Source organism: Hyla sarda, chromosome 4, assembly GCF_029499605.1.
Source record: "Hyla sarda isolate aHylSar1 chromosome 4, aHylSar1.hap1, whole genome shotgun sequence".
Classification (NCBI taxonomy): domain Eukaryota; kingdom Metazoa; phylum Chordata; class Amphibia; order Anura; family Hylidae; genus Hyla; species Hyla sarda.
In genome coordinates this window covers 80,700,560-80,723,823 of record NC_079192.1, presented here as the reverse complement: position 1 = coordinate 80,723,823, position 23,264 = coordinate 80,700,560, and the positions used below count along the sequence as shown (strand labels likewise).

At 44.2% G+C, this 23,264-nt stretch overlaps 1 protein-coding gene across 1 annotated transcript in view; it reads right to left on the bottom strand.

Moving 5' to 3' along the window:
- The window catches only part of LOC130368141 (tetraspanin-15-like), a 173,661-nt gene that overhangs the window by 96,965 nt on the left and 53,432 nt on the right, over positions 1–23,264 (bottom strand). Inside the window, exon 2 of the mRNA XM_056571489.1 lies at positions 15,095–15,280. Coding sequence (XP_056427464.1) covers positions 15,095–15,280 — 186 coding nt within the window. The remainder of the gene's footprint in view (positions 1–15,094; positions 15,281–23,264) is intronic.

Genomic DNA, 23,264 nt, shown 5'->3' with positions numbered 1-23,264 from the left:
ACACAGACACACAATGCAAAGACTAAGTGAACTCCTCTCCTTTTTATCTGCTTTCAGGTGTGATTTTTATGTTGCCCACACCTGTTACTTGCCCCAGGTGAGTTTAAAGGAGAATCACATGCTTGGAAAAAAAAAAAAAAAATCTTATTTTTCCACAATTTTTAAAGGGTGACCATTTTTGGAGTTTGTTGTGACATTATGTCCAATTCACTTTTTCCCCCCCTCTCTTTTTTGGTTTAGTTCCAATACACACAAATGGAATAAACATGTGTATAGCAAAACATGTGTTACTGCAATCTTTTTTTGTGAGAAATACTTAATTTTCTAGAAAAATTTCAGGGGTGCCAACATTTACGGCCATGACTGTAATGGCAAAGGGAACATCAGAGAAGGGGGAATATAATGGCACAGGGTGTGATAAAGGAGGGGGGGAGTGAACTGGCACAGGATGGTAGCAGCTTTTCTAATGCTGATACTGGTACTACATTGTGCATTGTCGATGCACAACACGATGCATGCAATCGGCAATATAGCAAGGAATGTGACACCAAACTATGTAAGGGCTTCACTATGAAAAGTTTAGAAAGCTCTGACTTAGGGAGTATAATAGTTTAAATAGGAGCCCTACCTGATGGGGGGGGCGACATCTATCTGGGGGCCTGTCTACCTAATGGGGGTAATTTCTATCTGGGGCTCTGTCTGGGAGCCCTACCTTTTTACCAGCTGGGGGGACATATATATCTGGGGCCCTATTTACATACTAGTGGAGCCCTACATGCCTGCCTGCCTACTTGATGAGGGGACGTAGCTACTTCAAGGGGGGGGGGGGAGACTACCTATTTATTGGGGCAGACTAACTTATCAGGAGTACTATGAATGATATACTGGTCTCCCTATTAATTTTCTATTAAGACCTTATTTACAGACTTTTTTGGTTGAAATTATTTTATGTACCAGGACAAGTGGATCGTCATGAGGGACAAGTAGATTGTGCTCCGTTTTAGTCCCTTGGACAAGTATTCTTTTTTTTTTTTCCCACACCCCTGAGAAAGCTCTACAAACTGCAAAATGCTGTTACCTCAGGGTTATTTCTCATCTTTATCAGGGGTGTCTGTTGGGCTCTATGACTGGTTTTAACAGAACACTCACTTCTTGGGAGAATAGTAACAGTCCTGACATTTCTCCACTAGTAGAAAATTTGTCGATCATTGAATTGATGTATATCCAGGTTTAATCATTCATTTTGTAAACTTTTCAAGCTTTTTCACAGTCTTCTTAGGTGTTCTAGAGAAGGGTAGCTTGCATTAAGGCATGGTTCATACTAACTAGTATTTCTTGAAAAGAACATATTCGTCAGTGGGCAATGGACAAAGCAACTAGGTTACCCCTGCACTTTCAATCTCATCTCTAACTAAAAATGAGCTCATGGATAAGTAAAGATCCACTTTGCCCTTTTCCCTCCCTGTACTGTGGATGTTTACTCAAGGTGTTCAATAAAAGAGATCAACAGAACTAATGTTTGTGAGTCATCAGTTTAGTCCATATTTTTCGCCGGGAAAAGTTGGTGCGTCTTATTCGGCGAATACACATCTATCGCGGCGGTCCCTGCGGCCATCAACCGCTGGGACCCGCGGCTAATACAGGACATCACCGATCGCGGTAATGCCCTGTATTAACCCTTCAGATGCGGTGATCAAAGTGGACTGCCGCGTCTGAAGCGAAAGTGACACTAACTCGGCTGCATCGGGAGGGACCTTACCTGCCTCCTCGGTGTCTGCTCCGTGCCGGGATCCTCTGCATGGCCGGCGCTCTCAGTCGTCATCACGTCGTCGCACACGCCGCCCTGTCATCCAATAGGAGCGGCGTGCATAGCGGCGTGATGGCGGCGACGGAGAGCGAGGATACTGGGCAGCAGACACATTCTGGAGCAACGGGGACACCCGGGGACGCAGCGACAGCGATGGAGGGTCGACATCCAGGGGAGCGGTGACGGGTCTGGAGCGGCGGGGACACGTGAGTATTGCCTCCTATACCAGTGGTCTTCAACCTGCAGACCTCCAGATGTTGCAAAACTACAACTCCTGGCTGTCCGGGCATGCTGGGAGTTGTAGTTTTGCAACATCTGGAGATCCGCTGGTTGAAGATTACTGTGACCTATACTTTACATTGTATTCTAGATTCTCCTCATTTTAAAGTGGGTGCGTCTTATATGCCGGAGTTTCCCATAGGGCGAAAAATACGGTACTTTGCATTGGTCTAGAAATTTTATTTAGATCACATTTTCTTATTAACCCCTTAAGGACTCAGGGTTTTTCCATTTTTGCACTTTCGTTTTTTCCTCCTTACCTTTTAAAAATCATAACCCTTTCAATTTTCCACCTAAAAATCCATATTATGGCTTATTTTTTGCGTCGCCAATTCTACTTTGCAGTGACAGTCATTTTACCCAAAAATGCACGGCGAAACGGAAAAAAAAATCATTGTGCAACAAAATCGAAGAAAAAACGCCATTTTGTAACTTTTGTGGGCTTCTGTTTCTACGCAGTGCATATTTCGGATGAAATTACACCTTATCATTATTCTGTAGGTCCATACGGTTAAAATGATACCCTACTTATATAGGTTTGATTTTGTCGCACTTCTGGAAAAAAATCATAACTACATGCAGGAAAATGTATACGTTTAAAAATGTCATATTCTGACCCCGATAACTTTTTTATTTTTCCACGTACAGGGCGGTACGAGGACTCATTTTTTGCGCCGTGATCTGAAGTTTTTATCGGTATGATTTTTGTTTTGATCTGACTTTTTGATCACTTTTTATTCATTTTTTAATGGTATAAAAAGTGATCAAAATACGCTATTTAGGACTTTGGAATTTTTTTGCGCGTACGCCATTGACCGTGCGGTTTAATTAATGATATATTTTTTATAGTTCGGACATTTACGCACGCGGCGATACCACATATGTTAATTTATTTATTTTTTTACACTGTTTTATTTTTTTTATGGGAAAAGGGGGGTGATTCAAACTTTTATTAGGGAAGGGGTTAAATGACCTTTATTAACACTTTTTTTTTTTTTACATTTTTTTTGCAGTGTTATAGGTCCCATAGGGACCTATAACACTGCACACACTGATCTCTCATCCTGATCACAGGCGTGTATTAACACGCCTGTGATCAGTGTTATCGGCGCTTGACTGCTCCTGCCTGGATCTCAGGCAAGGAGCAGTCATTCGCCGATCGGACACCGAGGAGGCAGGTAAGGGCCCTCCCGGTGTCCTGTCAGCTGTTCGAGATGCCGCGATTTCACCGCGGCGGTCCCGAACAGCCCGACTGAGCAGCCGGGTCACTTTCACTTTCACTTTAGAAGGGTTCACTTCTAAAGGGTTAATACCGCACATCGCCGCGATCGGCGATGTGTGGTATTAGCCGCGGGTCCCGGCCGTTGATGAGCGCCGAAACCGATGCGATATGATGCGGGATCGCGGCGCGATCCCGCTTCATATCGCGGGAGCCGGCGCAGGACGTAAATATACGTCCTGCGTCGTTAAGGGGTTAATCAATGGATAAATCCAGAGAACTCCAAAAAGGTCAAAGACAACTTCATATTGACAAAGACCCAACTCTTCATATTGACAAAGACCCAACTCTTCATATTGACAAAGACCCAACTCTTCATATTGACAAAGACCCAACTCTTCATATTGACAAAGACCCAACTCTTCATATTGACAAAGACCCAACTCTTCATATTGACAAAGACCCAACTCTTCATATTGACAAAGAAAACTTCATATTGACAAAGACCCAACTTCATATTGACAAAGACCCAACTTCATATTGACAAAGGCCCAACTTCATATTGACAAAGGCCCAACTTCATATTGACAAAGGCCCAACTTCATATTGACAAAGGCAACTTCATATTGACAAAGGCAACTTCATATTGACAAAGGCAACTTCATATTGACAAAGGCAACTTCATATTGACAAAGACAACTTCGTATTGACAAAAGACAACTTCGTATTGACAAAAGACAACTTCGTATTGACAAAAGACAACTTCGTATTGACAAAAGACAACTTCGTATTGACAAAAGACAACTTCGTATTGACAAAAGACAACTTCGTATTGACAAAAGACAACTTCATATTTACAAAGACCCAACTTCATATTGACAAAGACCCAACTTCATATTGACAAAGACCCAACTTCATATTGACAAAGACCCAACTTCATATTGACAAAGACCCAACTTCATATTGACAAAGACCCAACTTCATATTGACAAAGACCCAACTTCATATTGACAAAGACCCAACTTCATATTTACAAAAGACAACTTCATATTTACAAAAGACAACTTCATATTTACAAAAGACAACTTCATATTTACAAAAGACAACTTCATATTTACAAAAGACAACTTCATATTTACAAAGACAACTTCATATTTACAAAGACAACTTCATATTTACAAAGACAACTTCATATTTACATAGACAACTGTTACGCCGAGCGCTCCGGGTCCCCGCTCCTCCCCGGAGCACTCGCGGCGTTCACCTTCTCGCAGCACCCCGGTCAGACCCGCTGACCGGGAGCGCTGCATTAATGTCACCGGCGGGGATGCGACCCGCGTAGAGGGACGCGCCCGCTCGCGGCTCGCATCCCAGTCTCCTTACCTGTCCTGTCCTCCGACGGCTCAGTCCCGGCGCGTGCGGCCCCGCTCCCTAGGGCGCGCGCGCGCCGGCTCTCTGCGATTTAAAGGGCCAGTGCGTCTCTGATTGGCACCTGGCCCAATTAGTGATCACACCTGTGCCCTCTCTATTTAAACTCACTTCCCCTTCCCAGCATTGCCGGATCTTGTTGCCTTGTGCCAGTGAAAGTGTTTCTTTGTATGTCCCAAGCCAGTGTTCCAGACCCTCTGCCGTTGCCCCTGACTACGATCGTTGCTGCCTGCCTTGACCTTCTGCTACGTCAGACCTTGCTCTTGCCTAATCCCTTGTACCGCGCCTGTCTCAGCCGTCAGTTGGGGTTGAGTCGCTATCGGGTGGAACGACCTGGGGGTTACCTGCCGCTGCAAGTCCATCCCGCTTTGCGGCGGGCTCTGGTGAAAACCAGTAACCCCTTAGACTCAGTTCACCTGGTACGGCCCACGTCATCACCCCACTGACACAGAGGATCCACCACCAGTATCCTCACAGTATCCGGATCCTGACAACAGCTTCATATTGACAAAGACAACTTCATATTGACAAAGACACAACTTCATATTTACAAAAGACAACTTCATATTTACAAAAGACAACTTCATATTTACAAAAGACAACTTCATATTTACAAAAGACAACTTCATATTTACAAAGACACAACTTCATATTTACAAAAAAGACACAACTTCATATTTACAAAAGACAACTTCCTATTTACAAAGACAACTTCCTATTTACAAAGACAACTTCCTATTTACAAAGACAACTTCATAATGACAAAGACAACTTCATAATGACAAAGACAACTTCATAATGACAAAGACAACTTCATAATGACAAAGACAACTTCATAATGACAAAGACAACTTCATAATGACAAAGACAACTTCATATTTACAAAGACAACTTCATATTTACAAAGACAACTTCATATTTACAAAGACAACTTCATATTGACAAAGACAACTTTATATTTACAAAGACAACTTCATATTTATGCAGTCCATTCTATAGCAGTTCAGCATAGTGGTGCAGTGGTCATTAGCATCCAGATAATCACAAGTGCAAACTTGACCAAGGCGACATCTGCATGGTTATTCCATTTACACATTGGTTTCTTAACGCACAACAAAAGCATAACCCTGCACATGTTTCAAGCCCCCTATAAACACTCTTTTGGTCATGTTTGGAGGAAATTGTGAATACTGTAGCGCATGAAGTACTTATAGCGCTAAAACCTGTATGTGCTACTTTGTAATTCATGTTTACCGTGTGGGTGTGGCTATGGACAGTTACTTTCTAGACTTATGAAATGCAATTTTTTTTAAAGTAAGATGTTGCCTTAAGTATGACACATAACTAAACCAAGCAATCCTTATCTTCAATCTAAAGTGCAAAAAACAGCATGTGACATTTCATAAATTTGTTGCAGAATATTGCTGCATTTTGTCTAATGAGGATGACCAATAACTGCGCTCACAAGAAACGGGTGAAGCCTTGGAGCGTCCATTGCAAGTTCCATCAAATAAAGTGACCCCATTGTCGTCAGTGGGACCCTTGTGTGCCGATTGTGGAAACCACAATGTAGATGTGAACAGAAGGAATGTGGGATGGCACTCACGGACTGCATTCAAAAAAACGTTGTGTTCTTTATTAGTGGTTTAGCAAAGCCATAAAAACAACAAAGCGGAAGCTTGGGACAACGGCCGTTTTGCTGGAGATACCATACCGGCTTCAACTGGCCCCTTGTATGTCAAGGAGGTAGCACCTGCAAAATGGTTGTCGTCCAAGGCTACCACTCCGTTGTTTTTATGGCTTTGCTAACCCACTAATAAAGAACACATCGTTTTTTCAATGCAGTTTGTGAGTGCCATCTCATGTTCCTTCTCAACAACATTACTTTCCACTTTGGGACGATATCTGTGTGGATTGAGCACCACTACATACTGTGGACTTGGCGTGGTGGTCCTTGCGGCTGCATGCACCGGTGAGCAGGTTGATAAGGTGTCTATATAGTGCCGACTATCTATCTCTCTCTTTTATTAGATGTGAACAGAGTCTTAGAATCAGCTATGTGGATCTATGGGTACGATTTATAAGGTTGCGACAGCAGTTTTCCTGTATGCTCATATCCCAGGCAGTTGTTGAAACTCACTTGGAAACAGACAGAAAATGACTGAATGTAATGTCCCTTCCAGGACCTTTCACTTAGTGATGTCACAGTTTATTGACTCTGGGGAGTGACAATGATAAGTAACCTATATTATGACTGGCAGTGGGGAGGTGTTAGAAGGTTAGAGCAAAGTCCTGCCTTGGGGACTACGGAGCCAAGTACCCAGCACATAACAAACACTTTTGGTTTCTGTATGACGAGGTAGAACTCTATATGGCACAGCTGACCTTTTAACAAAAAGACTTCAGAGAGTGTAAAATATTGGTTTAGAAACACTGAAAAGATTATTTTTTGGATGGGGTACAATGTAAAAGGTATAAATTGGCTATGGAGACCCTCAGAACATACTGAGCAGGACCTGGCTCTGTACTAAAGAGACACAATATGTATAACAGACATAGCAAGACTAACCAATTGTTGGTCCCAGATAACAACAGGATTTCTTTCCTCACATTGCACAGGAAATTGAAGTAAAAATAAATGAAACAGGAAAGAAAGCTGATAGATATTATACGGGAGGCGATATAGACAAAGTTATCAGCAGATTTAGCTTCATTAGCTGCATTTAATTAAAGTTTATTGACTGCTGTAGGAACATGAAGAGTGCATAGTAATAGATTGGGGGCAGCCCTGTCAGCCAAAACAGAAGCACAGCATTGAGAAATGATGTCAAATGCATTTGAAATGTTCTCAGACCCGTTCACTTTTTATTTCTACATTTTGTTATGTTGCAGCTAAAAAAAATTTAAAAAAAATATCCCATAAACAAACAACTTGTTCTGCACTCAATACTCCATAATGACAAATGCAAATCCTCTCAAGCTCTGTCAGGTTGGATGGGAACCATTGGTGGAAGCCTTTTTTAGGTTTCTCCAGAGATGTTCTATTGAGTTCAAGTCAGGTTTCTGGCTGGACCACTCATGTACATTCACAGAGTTGTCCCCAAGTCACTCCTGTGTGCTTATGGTCATTGTCTTGTTGGAGGAGGAACCTTTGGCCCAGTTTGAAGTCCACAGCACTCTGGATCAGGTTTTTATTAACCCCTTAAAAGGAAATCTGTCAGTAGTATCACCCACACTAAACCTGTTACACAGGCTTGTAGTGCGGGTGATGCTGATTAAAACCGTACTCACATTGTGTTATCGGTGCTCTGCTGCTCCAGCCTGCACGACAGGCTTGGAGCAATAGAGCACTGATCGGACAGCGAGGAGCCAGATAAGGGCCCTCTCGCCGTCCTCTCAGCTGATCGGGACATCGCGATTTCATCGCAATAGTCCCGATCAGCTCTGCTGAGCTGCCAGGATTCTTTCACTTTCATTTTAGACGCCACTATCAACTTTGATTGTGGCGTCTAAAGGGTTAATGCCGGGCATCGGCCCAACAGGTGATGCTCAGCATTAACTCTGGGTCCTGGCTGCTGATAGCAGTTGGGACCCACCGGGTTTAAAGCGTTCTCCGCTCGTGTAAATGCTTTAAACGCCAGTAACGGGACTCTGGGCGTACAGGTACGCCCTGAGTCCTTAAGGGCTTGGGAACTGGGGCGTACCCATACGCCCTGCGTCTCCAAGTGGTTAAAGGTATCTCTGTAGTTTGCTCCATTCCGCTTTCCCTCAGTCCTGACCAGTCTTCCTCTGTCAGTGGCTAAAAAACACTGGGGTTGCCATGACTATGCTTTACTGTAGGGATGGTATTGAGCAATGCCTGATCCGGCAGACATGGAACTTTAATATTAAGCCAAAATCTTCAATCCTATTTTTATCAGACCCGTTTATCACAGTCAGAGAGTCCTTTAGGCACATTTCACAAATTCAAAGTGAGTTTATATGCAGGGCTGCCATCAGAAATTTGTCATGTACATTCACAGAGTTGTCCCCAAGTCACTCCTGTGTGCTTATGGTCATTGTCTTGTTGGAGGAGGAACCTTTGGCCCAGTTTGAAGTCCACAGCACTCTGGATCAGGTTTTTATTAACCCCTTAAAAGGAAATCTGTCAGTAGTATCACCCACACTAAACCTGTTACACAGGCTTGTAGTGCGGGTGATGCTGATTAAAACCGTACTCACATTGTGTTATCGGTGCTCTGCTGCTCCAGCCTGCACGACAGGCTTGGAGCAATAGAGCACTGATCGGACAGCGAGGAGCCAGATAAGGGCCCTCTCGCCGTCCTCTCAGCTGATCGGGACATCGCGATTTCATCGCAATAGTCCCGATCAGCTCTGCTGAGCTGCCAGGATTCTTTCACTTTCATTTTAGACGCCACTATCAACTTTGATTGTGGCGTCTAAAGGGTTAATGCCGGGCATCGGCCCAACAGGTGATGCTCAGCATTAACTCTGGGTCCTGGCTGCTGATAGCAGTTGGGACCCACCGGGTTTAAAGCGTTCTCCGCTCGTGTAAATGCTTTAAACGCCAGTAACGGGACTCTGGGCGTACAGGTACGCCCTGAGTCCTTAAGGGCTTGGGAACTGGGGCGTACCCATACGCCCTGCGTCTCCAAGTGGTTAAAGGTATCTCTGTAGTTTGCTCCATTCCGCTTTCCCTCAGTCCTGACCAGTCTTCCTCTGTCAGTGGCTAAAAAACACTGGGGTTGCCATGACTATGCTTTACTGTAGGGATGGTATTGAGCAATGCCTGATCCGGCAGACATGGAACTTTAATATTAAGCCAAAATCTTCAATCCTATTTTTATCAGACCCGTTTATCACAGTCAGAGAGTCCTTTAGGCACATTTCACAAATTCAAAGTGAGTTTATATGCAGGGCTGCCATCAGAAATTTTGGGGCCCCTTGCACAGCTCTAGGCCTGGGCCCCTGCCGCTCCAGGTAGTAATGGGGCTGCTGTAGGGGGGTTAAGCGGGGCCGGGCACCCCTAGGAGCCTTGGTCCATTGCTGGTGTACTGGCTGTACCCCCCTGTCAGCGGACCTGCTTAAAAGGGTCTTTTACTAAGGAGTACTGCACTGCCAGTTGACCTTCTGGAAGTTTGCTCCGTCTGCACACAGGATGTTTGAAGCTTAGCCAGAGAGTGACCATTATGTTCTTTCTTATCTATCTTACCAAGGCCTTTCTCCACCAATTACTTATTCTAGTGGGGTAACTGGCTCTAGGAAGAGTTCTGGTTGTTGCAAACTTCTTACGTTTAAGAATTATTGAGACCACTGTGCTCTTGGGAACTTTCTGTGCAGAATTTTTTTTTTTTACCATAATACCCCAAAGCAGAAACACTATCACACAGTGATCCAAAAAATTTATTGAATCTTTATTTAAATAAATCACACATTTAAAACAACAAGTAAAAATATTTCACCAGTAACAACTTCTATGAATTATATGGCACGATAAGGCGTAATAGGTTAAAAGTAAGATGATATCATGTGGTTCATGCTATGCAAAGGTATTGCACTCTATGTATGCAAAATAAGAGAAACAGGCACTATAGCAGCATATAAAAAATTGTAAACAAACATTGTAGCAGCATGCTATGGCGATATATGTAAATGGTATGGGGTGCAAGAATATTGCACTATAATGTAGTAAACAGGCACTATAGCAGCATATGATGATTGTAAACAGAGATTTATAGCAGCATATTATAGCAGCGTAGGCAAACAAACATCATAGCAGCATAAACAAGAGTCCCAGCATTCATGAAATAAGCCTTACCAGACATATAACAACCCCAACATATGTTTCGCTACCATAAGCTTCCTCAGGGGGCATGGAATTTTTTTTACCATCACAAAGATGATCAGGAGAAACGGGAGGCCCCGAAAGCTAAATTTTAATAGAAGGCCTGAACACTTATGTCTTTTCAAAATGTTTGTTTTTCATTTTTAATAAATTTGAAAACCTTTCTAAAATTCGATTTTTACATTCTCATTATGGGGAGTTGAGTGCAAAATTGCAGGAAAAATATAACTATTTTAGCACAAGGACGCAACATAACAAAATGCAAAACGTGAAAGGGTCTGAAAACTTTCTTAATGCTTAAAGTGTACCTGTCATAGTTAAAAAAAATAAAAATAAAAAAAAAATAAATGATATGTTACCCGGCACCTAATCCTGATCGTGTAACATATGTTTTGTTTTATGTCTCTAGGATCTAGGAGCGAGCATGAGCTGTCAGCCAATCACAGCACTCTACTCTGTAACCCTTTCCTCTCTGGTTTCATGCTGTCCATGTTACACAGAGGAAGATGCTTGGAGCTTGCCTGCAGTATTCGTAAAACATTAGGAGTTCATAACAGGATAAAATGTATAAATATAAGAATAGATCTTTATAAAATTAGTGCAAGGATTTTATAGATATAAAACGTATTCATAAAAATACTGTACTTTTATCTGTTTTATCTTTTCCTAGTAAAGTTGGATGCTAATAAACATAGCTGTCACTGGCTGGCACCAGAGTTCCCCCACAGCAGGTAAAGGCATCAGAGTTCCCCCACAGCAGGTAGAGGCATCAGAGTTCCCCCACAACAGGTAGAGGCATCAGAGTTCCCCCACAGCAGGTAGAGGCATCAGAAATCCCCCACAGCAGCTACAGGCATCAGAGTTCCCCCACAGCAGCTACAGGCATCAGAGTTCCCCCACAGCAGCTACAGGCATCAGAGTTCCCCCACAGCAGCTACAGGCATCAGAGTTCCCCCACAGCAGCTACAGGCATCAGAGTTCCCCCACAGCAGCTACAGGCATCAGAGTTCCCCCACAGCAGCTACAGGCATCAGAGTTCCCCCACAGCAGCTACAGGCATCAGAGTTCCCCCACAGCAGCTACAGGCATCAGAGTTCCCCCACAGCAGCTACAGGCATCAGAGTTCCCCCACAGCAGCTACAGGCATCAGAGTTCCCCCACAGCAGCTACAGGCATCAGAGTTCCCCCACAGCAGCTACAGGCATCAGAGTTCCCCCACAGCAGCTACAGGCATCAGAGTTCCCCCACAGCAGCTACAGGCATCAGAGTTCCCCCACAGCAGCTACAGGCATCAGAGTTCCCCACACAGCAGCTACAGGCATCAGAGTTCCCCACACAGCAGCTACAGGCATCAGAGTTCCCCCACAGTAAGTAGAGGCATCAGAGTTCCCACACAGTAAGTAGAGGCATCAGAGTTCCCACACAGTAAGTAGAGGCATCAGAGTTCCCACACAGTAAGTAGAGGCATCAGAGTTCCTACACAGTAGCACAGTTTACCCACATTAGGTAGCAGTTCCCCCACGTTAGCACAGTTTCCCCCACGTTAGATTGCAGTTCCCCCACATTAGGGGAGTGTTATGGGACACACAGGATCGGGCGCAGCTGAAAACCGGGGGGGGAATCTGCCTGTATCCTGCACTGCCTGTGTGTGCGTGCCGGTCACTGCAGATTCGTCTCAGTGTGCTAAGGAGTTTCCTCTCTTCTTAGTACAGTAGGACCTTTCCCTTTTCAGCCATGTCAAGCCAGTGATTGGCTGATGGGGAAAGGTCTTGTACTGCAGTAATGCACTAGGTTTCCCGGGTCCCCTGGAAGATTTGAAATCCGCCCGGGAAACCCAGTGTATTACTGCAGTATAAGAATACAAGAATGTGACGGGAGGGGGGAGGATGTGACAAGGGTGAGGAGAATGTGACAAGGGGGAGGAGCATGTGACAAGGGGGAGGAGAATGTGACAAGGGGGAGGAGAATGTGACAAGGGGGTGTGACAAGGGGGAGGAGAATGTGACATGGGGGAGGAGAATGTGACATGGGGGAGGAGAATGTGACATGGGGGAGGGAGAATGTGACATGGGGGAGGGAGAATGTGACATGGGGGAGGGAGAATGTGACATGGGGCAGGGAGAATGTGACAGGGGAGGGAGAATGTGACAGGGGAGGGAGAATGTGACAGGGGAGGGAGAATGTGACAGGGGAGGGAGAATGTGACAGGGGAGGGAGAATGTGAAAATGGGTAGGTAGATGTGAAATGGAGGCGATTGGACATGAAATGGGGGGATTTCACCATTTTTTAAATTATATTGCATCGCATTCGCCATCTTTAGGCCCAAAATTGAAATCGCACATTTTTCCCATATCGTGCAGCCCTGATGGATACCGGTGCGCTTTATGGCCTGTATCTGTAATGCTGCAAAATCAACACTAGTCTGTCTGGCTAAAGACAGATGACCCCTAGTGGTGGCTATTTTTAGATTTAATTTCTGGGGGAAATTAACATTTTTTTAATAAACTTATACTGCAAAAAGCCATCATATGATTAGTTCTGTAACATATAAAAAGTTTTCAACAATGACAGTGCCTCTTTAATGCATTGTATACTGGACACAGTATTTTCATGTAAAAGACTGTTCATATGCTGGTATTTCTCTTTGTATTTAACCCCTTAAGGACCAAGGACGTACCGGTACGTCCTTGGTCCTGCTCTTCTGATATGTGTAACCCCGCGTCATATCACGGCGGGCCCGGCGTCATAGTGAAGCCGGGACCCGCCTCTAATAGCGTGCAGCGCCGATCGCGGCGCCGCGCGCTATTAACCCTTTAGCCGCGCGCTCAGAGCTGAGCGGCTAAAAGTGAAAGTTCCCGGCTAGCTCAGTCGGGCAGTTCGGGATAGCCGCGGCTAATCGCGGCATCCCGAACAGCTGACAGGACAGCGGGAGGGCCCCTTCCTGCCTCATCGCTGTCCGATCGCCGAATGACTGCTCAGTGCCTGAGATCCAGGCATGAGCAGTCATGCGGCAGAATCGTTGATCACTGGTTTCTAATGAGAAACCAGTGATCAGCATAGGAGATCAGTGTTTGCAGTGTTATAGGTCCCTATGGGACCTATAACACTGCAAAAAAAAAAGTGAAAAAAAAAAAAGTGAATAAAGATCATTTAACTCCTCCCCTAAATTAAAAGTTTGAATCACCCCCCTTTTCCAATAAAAAAAATAAAAAAACACAGTGTAAATAAAAATAAAAATAAACATATATGGTATCACCGCGTGCGAAAATGTCCGAATTATAAAAATATATCATTAATTAAACCGCTCGGTCAATGGCCTGCGCGCAAAAAAATTCCAAAGTCCAAAATTGTGCATTTTTGGTCACTTTTTATATCATTTAAAAATGAATAAAAAGCGATCAATAAGTCCTATCAATGCAATACCGTTAAAAACTTCAGATCACGGCGCAAAAAATGAGCCCTCATACCGCCCCATACACGGAAAAATAAAAAAGTTATAGGGGTCAGAAGATGACAATTTTAAACGTATTAATTTTCCTGCATGTAGTTATGATTTTTTCCAGAAGTCCGACAAAATCAAACCTATATAAGTAGGGTATCATTTTAATCGTATGGACCTACAGAATAAATATCAGGTGTCATTTTTACCGAAAAATGTACTACGTATAAACGACAGCCCCCAAAAGTTACAAAACAGTGTTTTTTTTTTCAATTTTGTCGCACAATGATTTTTTTTCCCGTTTCACCGTAGTTTTTTGGGCAAAATGACTGACGTCATTACAAAGTAGAATTGGTGGCGCAAAAAATAAGCAATCATATGGATTTTTAGGTGCAAAATTGAAAGAGTTATGATTTTTTAAAGGCAAGGAGCAAAAAACGAAAATGCAAAAACGGAAAAAACCCTGGTCCTTAAGGGGTTAATGGTGTATACAGGAAAAGCTGTCAATCACTGTATAAGGGTGGGAAAATCCAGACTCACAGGCTTTCGTCAGGAGTCCTGGTAGAATGTTTACAGCATTTTGCATGTAAATACTAAAGAAAATCCCAGAAAACTATACATTCCTGAGCTCTACTATATGCTGCTCTCATATAGATGAGACGTGAGAGCAGTTTTAATAATTCAAACCTTGACATTACAAGAACTAGTATCACAGGAGACAAATTCTGTTTCCCCATTAAATAAAATATGAAGAATAAAAGGGTGAAATGAAAAATTGTAAAGTTATATGAGAGAAGCAGCATGCTCAGTGTCTGCTGCATACGTGACTATCGAAATATCATTACAAGCCAGAAGCATTTGGTCCTCGTATACAGCCACACACCTCTGACTGGCATGTCATTCGGGATGTAAAATTCCTATATACATTAGGGCTTTTTTTCTCTTCTATGGCTAACATGGAACAGTTTTTCAATAGAGTTAGGTTTATGTACATTTGCTAACAAGAGTCCACATAAAACAATCTCAGACCATACATTATTAAGATCTAGGAAATTTATCATTGTATGTTCACTTACGATTTTGAGAAGCAGTAAGTTATCTCTTAAGGATCCGACCATACCAATAAAGGAGACCACAAACATCAGTATTCCCAGGAGAAGCAGGATGATGGCTGGTGCCAGAAATATCCCTTCCAAAGTTTGATGTCTCCGCCGTTCACTCTCTGCATATATTCCGATGCACAAGATCAAGAGGCCTATGAGCTGGAAGAGAACATGGGACCCATTAAGATTCTGCTTGGTTTATAGTAAGTTGATGGTTAGTTGACCTCTATCAGTTATCAACATACGGTATGACAGACCACAGCATCTTTCCATAATGATGTATAAACAAACTTCCAGTACGGTGACCCAAGAGAAAATGTTTAAATACTCGTCATTATGTAGACAACAGGAACATTACCTTGGAGAGAGCTCTGTCCATGCCCAACAAATCCAAAAGAAGCTGTTATTTACCTGCTATCTAGAGGAGGTTCAGTGTGCTACACACTTATGATAAACACATTTTTTATTTTAAAGTGTGCCTGTCAGATCCCACAAAAAAAAAAAAAAAACTGTTATATGTTACTTGGTACCTCATCCCTATCATGTGCATGTAATTTTTATGTCTCTATCAACAATATTTCACTATAAAGTAGCATATTAAGTCTTCTCAATGTATTTTCCATCTTGTTAAAAGGGAGGGGGCATGTCCCTCTCTTGTCTGCACTGTGATGATGCCTCCCCCTCCCTCACTCTGCTGACTCACTGCTGAGCATGGCAGCCCTGCTCTGTAACCCTTTTCTCTCTGGATTTATGCTGTACACACACACACACACACACAATGATTATTTGGAATTGACTGTACTCTACCTCCAAAGACAATATGGTGAGTGTACAACTTTGATCTTCCTATGTCATTCATGTGTGTCATCCTTAGGCAGTCCTGTAATGCTGGGACTTAGCTGTAGGCACACAGCTGAAGGCAACACTGCTGTAAAAAGAGTTATCCGAACACTGTACCTAAAACTATTCCAAAACTACAACTCCCAGCATGTCCAGACATTCTTTGACTGTCCAGGCATGCTTGGAGTTGTAGTTTTGCAACAGCTGGATGCACGTTTGGTAAAACTCTGTGTTACAGCAGGCTGTGTTCCTCCTGCTGCCTTGTCAATTAGCCACCTTGAGTCCATGACCCTTCGACACCCTCATGCTGCTGTGGGACTCAGTGTCCCACGAGGTATGGGGACCCATAGTCCCATAGTGGTGGGATTTTCAAAGGCAGTTTTCTTTAATAAAATGTAAGAATTTATGTAAGAATTGTCAGCACTAGGTCTCCTTCTCTTTATTGTTTATTCTTCCTTCAAGCACCTGCGACTAGGTATTCAGATGCTACCAAAAGTTAAACTGTTAATAAAAAAAATTAAAATCAACAAAAATGGTTTTAAAAACTTGCTGACTTGCATCTGACTCCCTAAGTTGAGAGATGGGTACCCTTATTTTGTGCTGTTGACAGTGGGGGTCCCAGCACAAAAGTTATTTTTAAGCAACAGAGACAATTTTGAATGCTGGCGGTGCTTTCACTTGTGGTAGCATGAAACGGAGTCTACAACCCACACAAGTGGGTTAGGTAGTGCAGCTCATCCAGGATGGCACATCAATGCGAGCTGTGGAAAGGTGGTTTGCTGTGTCTGTCAGTGTTGTGTCCAGAGCATGGAGGCACTACCAAGATTGGCAAATCCACCACTGGCGCCCTGTGCTCTTCACAGATGAAAGCAGGTTCACACTGAGCATATGTGACAGACGTGACAGAGTCTAGAGACACCACGGAGAACATTCTGCTGCCTGCAAATCCTCCAGCATGACTGGTTAGGCGGTGGGTCAGTAATGGTGTGGGGTGGCATTTCTTTGGGGGGGGGGGCGCACAGCCCTTCATGCGCCTGACAGAAGTAGCCTGACTGCCATTAGGTACTGAGATGAGATCCTTGGACCCCTTGTGAGACCATATGCTGGTGCGGTTGGCCCTGGGTTCCTTCTTATGCAAGACAATGCTAGACCTCATGTGGCTTGAGTGTGTCAGCAGTTCCTACAAGAGGAAGGCATTGATGCTATGGACTGGCCCGCCCGTTCCCCAGACCTGAATCTGATTGAGCACATCTGGGACATCATGTCTCGTTCCATCCACCAACACCACGTTGCACCAAAGACTGTCCAGGAGTTGGCGGATGCTTTAGTCCCGGTCTGGGAGGACATCCCTCTGGAGACCATCCGCCACCTCATCAGGAGCATGCACAGGCGTTGTAGGGAGGTCATACGGGCCCGTGAAGGCCACACACACTACTGAGCCTCATTCTGACTTGTTTTTAGGACATTACATCAAAGTTGGATCAGCCTGTAGTGTGGCTTTCCACTTTGATTTTGAGTGTGACTCCATATCCAGACCTCCATGGGTTGATAAATTTGATTTCCATTGATAATTTTTGTGTGATTTTGTTGCCTTAATCTTTTTTGAGCAGTGTTTAATGTGGGCACTCTTTCAGGGATGTGGAAATTAAATAAAAAACTACTTGTCCACAGGATTAAAACGGAGCAAAATCTACTTGTCCCTCATGACGATTCACTTGTCCGGACCAATTTTCGGTTTTACACTTTCATTTTTTCTTCCTAGCCCTATAAAAGCCACAACTACCTACTATGATGATACCTTTAAATTTTTCAATAACATTCTCCGAAACAAAAAAATACATATATAAATCGGTGAAGTGAAGTGAAATTGAAATAGTAAAAGATAATTTAGAAAATTTGGTGGTTTTCTTTTCTACACCATTTACTTTGTGGTTGAGCTAACATGTTGTTTTGATACTTTAGGCCGGTCTGATAACAGCAATACCAGATTTGTAGTTTGTCATGCTATAAAAAATTTTTAAAAAATTCTGAACTTTTTCATAGCTTTTTTGGTATTGATCTGACTTTTTAATCGCTTTTTAACTTTTTTTTCTGTTTTTTGGGTTTTTTTTATGTCACTTACGTATGGGATACATAATGTTATATTTTAATAGTTTGTACAATTACGCACAATGATAAATATATTTATTTTTATTATATTTACATGTTTTTATATGGGAAAAGGGGGTGATTTGAACTTTTAACATGGAAGGGGTTAATGTGTGTCTTTTAAACTTATTAAAACTTATTTTTTTTACACTTTATTAGACTGTTCGGAGGAATCATTAGATTCCTCATACAGATCAATGGCGTTCTATTGAACTCCATTGATCTGTGTGCTCTGCGATCAATTGATAGAGCCTCGTCCAGCCAGGCTCTATCAATGACAGAGCCACGGGACAGCAGGGAACAGAGGTAAGCCCTCCGGCTACCTCTATAGTGGACACCTAACCCCCCCCCCCCCCCCCCCCGCGATCATGCTGTGGGGTGACGATCCACCCCACTAGCCCACCAGGGAGAATTCACATATCCCTTTAGATGCTGCAGTCAGCTTTACAGCGGCGATCAAAAGGGTTAATAGCCAGCCGCAGCGATCGCCGTATGCTGGCTATTAGCCGCGGCCCCCGACTACTGAGAACAGCCGGGGGCTGCAGAGTATGGAGCGGGCACCAGACTGCCGAGTGCCGCCGCGCTTGTCAGGTCCGGCTCTGCTTGCCCAAAGCAGGACTAAGGGCCGGAAAAATTCACCTGTCCGGAGCCCAAAACTGCATGTCCCGGGCGTCGGGTGATAGAAATTCCACATCCCTGTCTTCCCTTTAGTAATTATTCTAGGGGGCTCAAAAATTTATTTTGCCATTACTGTAAAAATGTCATCACCCAAAAACCTGATCAGGTGAGACTTTTTGCAAAGGGGCATGTGACCTTGTTCACCACAGAAACACTAAAAAGGTATGAAAGTCAGGGCTCAATTCCTACAGGAAATCTTGGGTGAGTTCCCACACTTTTTTTCCCAGGACTTGACCCTTTCCTGGAAGTCGTGGTAATGCTGCAATTGTACCGGCAACCAAATGTCTATATGTGGCCCTAGGTTTATACCTGGTTGCACACAAGAAAGGGATAGCCTGGCATGGCAGCTGATTTAATAAGCACAACACCAGGATTTTTCTATATCACCTTTACTACATCTTTCAAAGATTTCTCTCTCCCTCCCAGTGTTTACTCCAGGGAGCCCAGGCGGTGAGGAGTTCCGATATGTGGCGAGCATAAAACCTTCATTAACTATCTTATTATGTGTGCAGAATGACAGGCTGAGGATGTAATTGAAATTCCAATGTGTAAGAAGTTTTTAGATGTTTCACACTCTACTTTTCCTGCAAAACTCGATCAATTTTCTTCACCTTGAGGATGAATCTTTTCCGGGAATATAAAATGTAATCAAAAGAATCAAAAAGAAGGATTTACGAAGGAAAGAGATATGTGTTTAATAGTCTACATCAGAGATACCCAACCATTTTAGCTCAACAGCTGGATCCAAATACAACAGTTGGTACTTCATTAACCCTTTAGCGAGCAACCAATTTCATCCCTCAGGAATTATTTTATTTATGTATTCTTTATTTTTTTAATAACTTAAAAGGAAAACTGACAGGCTGTACACCCGTACTAAGACCAATACACAGAATTATAGTGTGGGTGAACCTGAGTAAAATGTTGTATTACTAACTCCAATCCGTGGTCTCTCTGTAGACTTAGAGCCTCCATTGCTAATATGCAACTACCAGTGATTTTAAAAATTCTGTGTACTGAAATATTTTGTGTCCCTACCAGGTGAGTAACAGGTGAGTAAGCTGATCTTTAGGGATTGGCTGAGCCGCAGTACACCCTCCCCCAACTTAGACCACCATCACCCAAACTTCCCTGCCTCCGTCCCCTCTGATGCTATATACCCACTTAACCTTTCAGAACAGTCAGTAAAAGCATTACAAAGTTTTTACCACTTGAAGAGAGACATGCCGGATTTCAAAAACTGGGCTTGGCCATTAAACCCTTAAAGGGTTACCCCGGCGCTAAGACATCTTATCCCCTCGCCGCTGGGGACCCCCATGATCTTGCACACAGCACCCAGTTAGAATCGGTCCCTGGACTGTGTTCGCTCCGGGTCTGATTACTGGCGATCACGGGGACGGAGCATTGTGACGTCACGGCCCCGCCCCCGTGTGACATCACACTCCGCCCCCTCAATGCAAGCCTATGGGAGGGGGCGTGACAGCTACCCCGCCCCCTCCCATAGGCTTGCATTGAGTGTGCAGAGTGTGACATCACACGGGGGCGGAGCCGTGACATCACAATGCTCTGTCCCCGTGATCGCCAGTAATCAGACACGCTCCGGGGACTGATTCTAACAGGGTGCTGTGTGCCAGATCACAGGGGTCCCCAGTGGCGGGACCCCCGCGATCAGGCATCTTATCCCCTATCCTTTGGATAGGGGAGAAGATGTCTTGGCACCGGAGTAGCCATTTAAGGACCAAGCCCATTTAGACCTTAAGGACTATGCCAATTTTCTTCTTTGCACTTTAGTTTTTTCCTCCTCCCCTTCTAAAAATCATACCGCTTTCAATCTTTCACCTACAGACCCATAAAAGAGCTTGTTTTTTGCGCCAACAATTATACTTTGTAATGACATCAACAATTTAATAACAAAATCTACAGCAAAGCCAAAAATATATAAATTTATGCGGTGTACATTTTACACTTTTTTATTTGTACCCCCCATAAGGGGCTATAACATGCAATCTTCCTATTTTCTTACACTGATCAATGCTACGCCATATAGCATTAATCAGTGTTCTCGCCGCTCTGCTGCTCTAGCCTGCATAGCAGGCTAGGAGCAGCAGAACATAGATCGGATGCCGAGGAGGCAAGTGAGGACCCTCCCGGTGTTCACTCAGCTATTCGGGACCCGTGATGTCACCGCGGATGTCTCGATCAGCTCCACTGGGCTAACCGGCACTAGGCTAACTCCCCTCGTGAGAACGGTTTAAACCCGGTAAACGGGACTCAGGACGTACAGGTACACCCTGGATCCTTAAGTACCAGGAGTTAAGGAAGTCTTGTGTAGAAAAAAAAAACGTATCCCCTATCTGCAGGCTAGAGGATAATTTTTAGATCTCCTGTATGGAGAGCCCCAGCTGGGCCACCATGACCCCTCTATATAGCTCTATGGGAGAGCCGAAAATAGCCGAACGGCTCTCCCATAGAGCTATATGGAGGGGGCGTGGTGGTCCCCACCTTGGGGGGGGGTCGTGATGTGCTGCTGTAGAGGAGAGCTTAGGCTCCATACAGGAGATAGTGGGGGGCCCCAGTGCTCGCGATCTAACACATATAAAAGTGGCCTTGTGACATGGTGCTCCACTATGCTGGAGAAAGCATTATTCAACAGCAAATTGCTCCTGGATGGCTGGGAGAAGTTGTTTAGATATCATTCTCTATTCGTGGCAGTGATCTTAGGCAAAATTTGGAGTGAGACCACTCCTTAGATGAAAAGCAACCCCACACCTAAATGGTCTCAGAATACCTTTTAGCAGGCTCATGTTCCTTACAATGAAAACTTGCTTGGAGTTTTACTCAAATATTGCATTTACCATATTTTTCGCTCTATAGTACGCACCGGCATATAAGACGCACCCAATTTTAAAGGTGCAAAGTCTAGAAAAAAAAGATTCTGAACCCAACAGTGATCTTCAACCCACGGACCTCCAGATGTTGCAAAACTACAACTCCCAGCATGCCCGGACAGCATGCTGGGAGTAGTAGTTTTGCAACATCTGGAGGTCCGCAGGTTGAAGACCACTGGTCTAGGAGGTAATAATCACGTGTCCCCGCCACTCCGGACCCATCACCGCTGCCCTGGATGTCGCTCCATCGCTGTCGCCGCGTCCCTGTGGTGTCCCCGACGCTCCGGACGTCTTCTTCCCCGGGATCCACGCTCTCCGTCACCGTCATCACGTCGCCGTCATCACATTGCCACTCACGCCGGGACGGCGTGCGCGACGAAGTGATGATGTCGAAGGAGTGCGCCAGCCATGCAGGGGATCCCGGCACGAAGCAGACACCGAGGAGGCAGGTAAGGTCACTCCCGGTGTCCTGTCCTGTAAGCTGTTCGGGACGCCGCGATTTCACCGCGGCGGTCCCAAACGGCCGGGTTAGTGTCACTTTCCCTTCAGACGCGGCAGTCAGCTTTGATCCCCGCGTCTGAAGGGTTAATACAGGGCATCCCCGTGATTGGTGATGTCCTGTATTAGCCTCGGGTCCCGGCCGTTGATGGCCACAGGGACCGCCGCGATAGGTGTGTGTATTCGCCGTATAAAACGCACCAACTTTCCCCCCCCCCCCCCCAGTTTTGGGGAAGAAAAAGTGCGTCTCATACGGCGAAAAATACGGTATATGCATTTGACAGCAAATACATAACCAGACATAAAATGTGAACAAAGTGGTAGTGATATTTTGTTGGTCCAAAATCGAACTGTAAATTGGTAATTGTAGTGTCAAGTCCCTGATTTATGATCCTTATCCATAAGTAAAGTGCGAGTGACTGATCTCTATTAGCTGTCGGTGAGACGATAGCTCTGTTACTAGCCTGCCATGTGCTCTGATCCAGTATGGAGGTCACGGATTTCAGACGATTTCTCCTCCATTCTCATAACCATTACTGATTTTACTGCTGGAAACAGACAGCAGCATAACTCTCCTGCACAGTAGAGACTTCAATCTCAGCTCTACGATGAAACCTATCAGTAGGTACTGGATGCATTACGGCACTCTGGGACACTATCTATGTGAACATTACATGGTTCTATGTATGCAGAGCATGCAGCTATGGGCCTGGCTGTATGACACTATCTGGGCACAAATGTGACAAATCAGAGGACCAGACCCTCTCCGTATTACAACATTGAACTGTAAGATTAAAAAAAAAAAAAATGGGCTAAGGATTAGGGCTGCAACAATTATTCGATTTTATCAATAATATTTCGATAAAGGGATTCGTTAGAAAGGGAAAGTGCGGGCACCGGTGGTCATGATGCTGCTGTGGACAGGAGCGGACAGTCAGGGCTCATGCTGCCACTGTTATCACCGCATTGCCTTTTACATTGAAATACACATGGGGGTATCTGCAGAGCATTGCACCCTAGTGACTTTTACAGACACTAGGGTGCAATGCTCTGCACATAACCCCCATGTGTATAGCAGTGTGTATGTATTA